This window comes from Octodon degus, unplaced genomic scaffold (assembly GCF_000260255.1).
Source record: "Octodon degus isolate 3935 unplaced genomic scaffold, OctDeg1.0 scaffold00075, whole genome shotgun sequence".
Lineage (NCBI taxonomy): Eukaryota > Metazoa > Chordata > Mammalia > Rodentia > Octodontidae > Octodon > Octodon degus.
Window position 1 is genome coordinate 3020475 of NW_004524651.1, and position 7283 is coordinate 3027757.

Genomic DNA, 7283 nt, shown 5'->3' on the forward strand with positions numbered 1-7283 from the left:
TTTTTTTTTTGGCAGAACCAGGGATTGAACTCAGGCCCTTGCGCTTATTCTACCGAGCCATCTCTCAGGCCCTTCATAACTTAAACATTAAAATTATGTTTTAAGGACCTTGTACTTTTCAGGCTGGCACTGTGCCAATGAGCTATAACCCTGGCCCACAAACACTATTAAGGAACAGGCAATCTAGCTGTTCTAACTGGTTATGATGGTGCATGCCTGCTGTCCCAGCACTTTTGGAGGTTGAGGCAATTACAATGAGACCCTGCTTCAAAAGGGGGAAAGACAACCTGTAAAATGAAAAAAAAAAAAAAATATCTGTCAAAGGACTAGCACAGAAAGTATACAGAGTTCCTACTCAATGACAAAACAGAAACAAAGGAAATCAGAATAAGGAAGATTTTAAACGTCACCTAAAACAATTCCTGAGAATAACAAATGAACAGGTGATATGGTGCTCACTATCAGTTATTAGGAAAATGCAAATTAAACCCAAGGAAATACCCACTATATATCATATACCCACTAAAATTAAAAAGACAACAACAAAAAATGCTGGTGAGTATGCAGAGAAATGGGAATCCTGATACATATATAAAAATATCTTTTTATTTATGGCTTTTTTTTTTTTTTTGCAGAACTGGGGGTTGAACTCAGGCCCTTGTGCTAAAGCACTTATTCTACTGAGCTATCTCCACAGCCCCTATGGCTTTTTATTCAGCTTTTTGACTCTACGTGTATCTTTAATTTTTTTTGATTTTCTGTTCTCAGTAAAGCACTCAATCCTATTGCAAACACATTTAAGATACATGAAACCACAGCACAACCTGGTGACGTGTTCTTTCATTTTAGAGAATCTTATAAGGACTGGCTGGGCACACATCACAGATTCTGCTCTTTTCCTAACCTTGGTATAAAGGTAAGGTTGCCAGGGAGATAGCTCAGTAGAATAAGTGCTTGCCTGGCAAGTACAAGGGCCTGAGTTCAATCCCTGGTTCAAAAAAAAAAAAAAAAAAAAAAAATTCTATTTCCCGGGGTTGATAATAGTCTAGTTTTGTTAGAGGCTGTATTGAAAAAAAGTTTAAATGTTATGTCAAGTACTAGACCATTCTGAAGGCCCCTAGACACCATCTCTGGAAGAATGATGTAACACAATGTTAGTGAAAGCACAAACTGGTACAAATGCTTTGGAGAATGGTGTGGGTGTGGAGGACCACCTAAGCAGCTCTCCTTGAAAGAAGAGCGATTGTCTCTATTTTCACTGAGCCTGACTCTATTTCCTTGTATTGATACATACAGAGCTGTCTTCTCTTTATCCTTTCAATTGGCCTTAAGCAATGTATATTGGTCTAGCTGAGGTGTTGGTGATAATCTCTGAAAGTGTCATGCCGGATTCCCTGGTAACCTACACATGCTTGCTCTTTCATGTGAGCTGGGTCGAGACAGGATGAAGAGTCAATGCTCTGCACTGTCAGCTGGGGTCGAGCCTAGAGATAGAGGTTATGACTTCCTGGGGCTTGTGTATTACATCAGAACTGAAGCACCAGACCCCTGAAACATTAGATACTATCTCAATAGCATAATGCAGATTATTTTTCTGCATATCCTCTCTGCATAGGGCAGAGGTAAATGTAGGCCACCTACCTAGCTCAGCTCACAATACTCACCTACTTCCCACAATAATCAAGTCATTCCTCCTCAAGCCACTCCTCCTCCACTGAATAAAACCTGGGTCAGCCTCTTTGTTCCGGAAAGCCATCTTCCTGGGTGGACTTAGAGCCCCCTGGCTCCCCAATAATTATAAATATGTTTTAGTGTCTTTCCTTTTGTCATGGGTTGCACCGAGAGTGGTAGATTGGAATTAACTTGGTGAGATTCAATAACATATCTTCGGAATTACAAATATTAACTTCTTGGACCAAGACAAGAACATGGAGGGGACTCCTACAAGGGAGTTTCTCATTTAAATACCTCAGCCAACAATTTCACTCCTTAAAAAAAAATCTGATTTTGAAGTTTTTTTCATTTTGTTTTGAGACAAGGTCTTCCTACATAGTTCAAACTGGCTTTGTATTCTCAGTGTTCCTCGTGCCTCAGCCTCCCAAGTGCTGAGATTGTGTGCATCACCATAGCCAGCTATAACCTTATTTTCTTTTTTTAAAATATAACCTTATTTTCAAGTGAAAGATTTACACAAGAATGTTTACAGTAGATTTAAATACAAGGGAGGGCAAATTATTTACATCTTCCACAATGTGGAGCCTAAAAAAAACATGCTAAAGGAAATTTTTTTTTTTTTTGGTGGAACCGGGCATTGAACTCAGGCCCTTACACTTGCCAGGCAAGCACTTATTCTACTGAGCCATTTCCCCAGCCCCAGCAAAAGGAAATTATACACAAAAAGAGTATGTAGAGATCTGGTGGTCTTAGTATAAACGGTTTTACCCAGGAAGACACGACAGCAGGAATGAGAAAGATAAGACAGGAAGACAAAAGCTGGGCTAGGTGGTCGCTAGTCTGCCTGATGAGCAAGACTAACTCAACTCTCAACAAAACAATCCTTTATTTATACTTTCGCAGGGTTTGTAACACATGACACAAGGTTGCCTAGGAAGTAATAGCTGGCCTGAACCAGACAGTATGTTTTTTTCAAGACTGAGGTTGGGGCTGGAGAGGTGGCTCAGTGGTCTAAGGCACCTACTTAGAACAAGCTTGGCAAAGCATCAGGGACCGCGGTTCAATCCCCAGCACCACATGCCAGCCAGCCCCGCCCCCTGGTGGGCTGAGCTGGCCACACACACACACACACACACACACTCTCTCTCTCTCTCTCTCTCTCTCTCAAATAAATAAAAATAAAAAAAAAGACTGAGGTAGCTTTTAGTTTTAGGCACTGAGGCCCAGTCCCACCTACACACATCTTATAAATTTCCTAGCTTCCTGCTGTTCCCAACAAGAGTACAGGCTGTATGATTCTAAATATATGAAATTCTGATGTAAGTAAAAGGTTATCTATGGCAAAAGAAATTGATTGGCCATGGAGGCATGAAAACAGTGATTGGGAAAGCTAGAGGAAACGTTCTGAGATTTCAGTAATACTGTGTTACAGTTTTTGATAGTGTCTGGGCTACACGGACCTGTACATTTCTTAGTGTTGGGAAACATACACTGTGTTTCATTGTATGTAAGATATTTACTTCAAAAGGGAAAATAATAAAGTAGGAGTGTGCTGGCGTGGGAAGAGGCCACACTTCAGTGGTAACTGCAACGGGAGGGAGGTACTGCAGGCAAGAAAAAATTATTTCATCCCATCTCGGCCAAAGAATCACATAGGTTCAAATGACTTTCTGACAAGTCCTTTATTATCTGAAGTTTAATTACTGGAGCGTAGATAATCTTCAGATAACACTGTCCTTCAGAATCCAAATTTATAGTATCTGAACCCAACTACCAAAGAGATCTAAGTATTGAAATATTTTTATTAGATAAAAGTGACAAAACTGGCTATCAGATGTTAGGAAGTTTGAGAGCAAAGAATCCAATCTTGCCTCCCAGGTTTTGATTAAGATGACAGACAGACCTTACAGATGATATCAACCAACTGAGAAAAGAAAGCTTGAGGAGATACGCAGCCTAGTTAGGCAAACTATTTTCATTAAGTAAAATACTTTCTTCAGTAAAAGTATCTATATTATACAAAAGAAACAAGATGAAATTCAGTATAGCCATTAACAGTTGCAGACAATGTCACAATAGAATCTTCAGAAAAACCAGATCCAGGGCTGGGGAGATGGCTCAGTGGAAAGAGAGCTTCGGGGGCAAGTGTAAGGGCAATCCCTGGTTCCACCAAGAAAGAAAGAAAGACCAGATCCAAAGCACATTATATAAATTAGCTGTAAAATGGGAGTCGTAAACAAAAGCCTGTAATTTCAGCACTATAGGCGGCTCAGAGAGGAAAATCCCTAGTTTGAGCCCAGCATTGGGCAATTAAACAACTTAGAGATAGCTTGTCTCAAAAAATAAAAAAATGAGACTGGGCATGGTGGTGCACGCCTGTAATCCCAGCGCTTGGGAGGCTGAAAACATACGAGCTACATAGTGAGACCCTGTAGTAAATACATAATAAATAAATAAACAAAGCTGTGGTTCAGTGAAGCTCCTTGGGTTCAATCCCCAATACCACAGAGAGATACAGACAAGCAGACAGACAAAGGGAAAAAAACTGGGGCTGGGATGTAGTTCAGTAACTAGGTCGCCAAGCATGATGGAGCCCTGGGTTCGATCACCAGCATCACACACAAACCAAATTCCTAAACGCTATTGTATGTCTTCCTATACACTCTCCTCTAAATACAACATCGAGCTTTTTATATGCTATTTCAAACACACTAGAGATTATCTATGTATCTTTGTTTTCACCGTCTAACAGCTCCAAAAGGGCAGGGATCCTTGCCTTTTGAAAGACTCTATTATTACCTGTGCATCGTATAACTAGTGTCCAATAACTGTTTAGATGACAGTGTCAATCTGTGACCCAACAGAAACAAGGTGTATACCTCTCGTCGCTGGCTCATTTATCACCTCCCTGCTCCCAAGTTCCAGACTCAGTTCAGAAGAAAACACAAAAATCCAATCTATTTACAGATCATTCGTAATAAGTCACTCAATCCTCTAGTCTTTAGCAGGCGCAATTAACCCACTTAGTCACAGAGGAAAAAAAAGTTATCACCTGTGCAATCAACAGCGATGACTTCTGTCCCACAGTGGGAGATTTTCATAAACTCAAATGCCAGACTTTAAAGGATATGTAGGTAGAATAATCAAGTCTACGAAGTACCAAAAAAAATAAGCTACCAATCTGTGGATTAATTCCTCTCGATCTTAAAACATTCTGCAAACAGATCTCGTCACGCAGCATTTACATTTTCCAGTACGACTGGAAAATTTGAGCGGCGCTCAAAAGCCGTGGACCGACCGAAAGCAGGCTTCTACTCCGGGCTCTGCATTTTGAGGGCCTTTCCGCTAGGCCTTTACCTTCACCTCCTAGACAGCCCGCGAGCCCCAGCAGGCCGCCACTACAGGCGCGCGAGCGGCGGGCGCCGGGCCGTTAGCAGGCCGCACGCACGCGGTTTCCCGCCTTCTGTACCCGAGGCGGCGCGGCCACGGCCCGGCCTGGGTCAAATTTTCCCTTCCCCGCCTCCAGCCCACTAGGTCACCTCCGCACCTCACGAGCTTCATCCTAGCGGCGCGGACGGCCTTTCCACCCGGTTGCGCGTAAAATACTACGAGCAAGATCCAGCAGCCCGGCGCATGAATGACCGGAAGCGCCTGCTCCACGGGATCCCGACGTAAAGGGCGCGCGCAGCGCTGTGGACGCACGACGGAAACGCCCCTCTCCTTCCGGCCGCGAGGGGCGCCACGGCGGCCCCTAGTGACTGGAGGAGCGCATTGCACCTGCTGGGGCGTGAGGGCTGGTTTAGGAGGAAATTTAACGGGGGATTTGAAGGCTTGAATCCTGTTAGCAGGTCTGTCGCACCAAACAAAATTTGATGTGATTGAAGACAGCCTCTGTGAGGAGCCCAAGACTATTCCAATTCTATTCGAATACTAGCAGAAACATTAGCATTAATGTACCTAAAGACAGTCACATAATTCAGCTGTTTATTTTCATTTTGAGTTCTAAACTTCAAGAGAAACGTTTATACTTTTATCATTTTCTTTCTTTCTGTCTTTCTTTCTTTTTTTGGCGGAACTGGGGTTTGAACTCAGGCCCTTGTGCTTGCCAGGCAAGCGTTTATTCTACTGAGCCATCCCCCCAGCCCCTCCTTCATCATTTTCAACATCGCAGCGCCATTAACAATTCAAACATTCCCCTGAAACACGTTATTCTGTTGGCTCACAGGGTGAAAAGCTCACCTGCATTTCTTCTTGTCCCGCTAACTGTTCTTTCTAGGTCTCCTTAGCCGGTTCACCCTTCTCTGGGGAGCTCTTATAGAATGGAGTACTTGGGGCTCCCTGATGTAGCTTCTTAGGGTTCTTTCTTCTGTAGCTTGGGTGCCCTCCAAAACTAGCTTTCATTTGTATCTCTTAACGTGAACTATCTCTTCACCTGAACTTTTTTTATGAAGAGGACATTAGAGATTGAATCCAGCGCCCTCACATTAAGATATCCCCCTAGTTTGGGGTGGGGGTTGTTTTTCAGTTTTCTGTTTGTTTGTTTGTTTTTTGAGATAGGATTCACTAATTTGCCCAAGGTAGGCTCCAACTCTTTTTTTTTTTTTTTTTAACAAACTTTATTACTATTTTCTTTTTTGGTACTGGTTTCAGTGGCCAGCGTGACATGGCACAGTACACCACATCCTGGGTTCAGGGATCAGCACAGCATGTGGTACTGGGGATCAAACTCTGGTCCTTGTGCTTGCCAGGCAGGTGCTTAGACTGCTGAGCTATCTCCCCAGCCCTAGGCTCCAACTCTTGTCTGAGCCTCCTAGAGTGCTAGGATAACAGGCATACACCACCATACTGGGCTTCACCAGAACCTTTGTCTGTTGCAACTCAATGCTCATTAAACTTTACGTACATAGGACTCACCTGAGAAAACTAAAATGAAAGTTTTGGTTCAGTTATTGTGGGTTCTGGTCTGAATTTTTGCTTTTGTGTGTGTCTCATTCACCCAGGAGCATTCTATCACTTAGCTACATCCCAGCCTTTGCTTCTTTAGTTTTCTTTTTTTTTTTTTTTTTCTAGACACGATGTTTCGAACTTGACCAGTCTGGCCCTGAATGTGTAATCTGCCCCCCCCCCTGCAAGCATGTACAATCACACCCAGAATAGTCTGCACTTTATTTATTAATTTATTTTGGGCGGAACTGGGGATTGAATTCAGACCCTTGCACTTGCCAGGGAAGCGCTTGTTCTGCTGAGCCATCTCTCCGGCCCCCAATTCTGTACTCTAGCCTTCAGTGGATGAAGATGTTCTCAGTGCGGACCACTATTTCCGCAGCCAGGTTGTAATGCACACTGATGCGTTGCCTTCTCAACACGGACGCTTTGCTTCCTGAAAGTTCCCAGGATTGTTCTGCAGATTCAACTGGTCCTAAAACCCTCAGAGCAAGGATCACCATCCTTTGATTACAATTAGCTTAGAGTCCAAAACAATTCAATCAGACCTCCCATCTGGAATTTTCTTCTCTTTTACATGAAAATATAGGAAGTAGTTGTCCCTAAAGCTACTAGGAACTACCTTAGAAACTTAGGAAAACCAGGCTCTGGATTGAGAAATGGTT

General features: G+C 42.9%; 1 protein-coding gene across 1 annotated transcript in view; it reads right to left on the reverse strand.

The window, feature by feature from the left end:
- Positions 1-5363, reverse strand: part of Snrpd1 (small nuclear ribonucleoprotein D1 polypeptide) — a 16290-nt gene extending 10927 nt beyond the window's left edge. Inside the window, exon 1 of the mRNA XM_004635782.3 lies at positions 5222-5363. Coding sequence (XP_004635839.1) covers positions 5222-5235 — 14 coding nt within the window. The 5' untranslated portion in view covers positions 5236-5363. The remainder of the gene's footprint in view (positions 1-5221) is intronic.
- Between the last annotated feature and the right edge of the window lie 1920 nt (positions 5364-7283).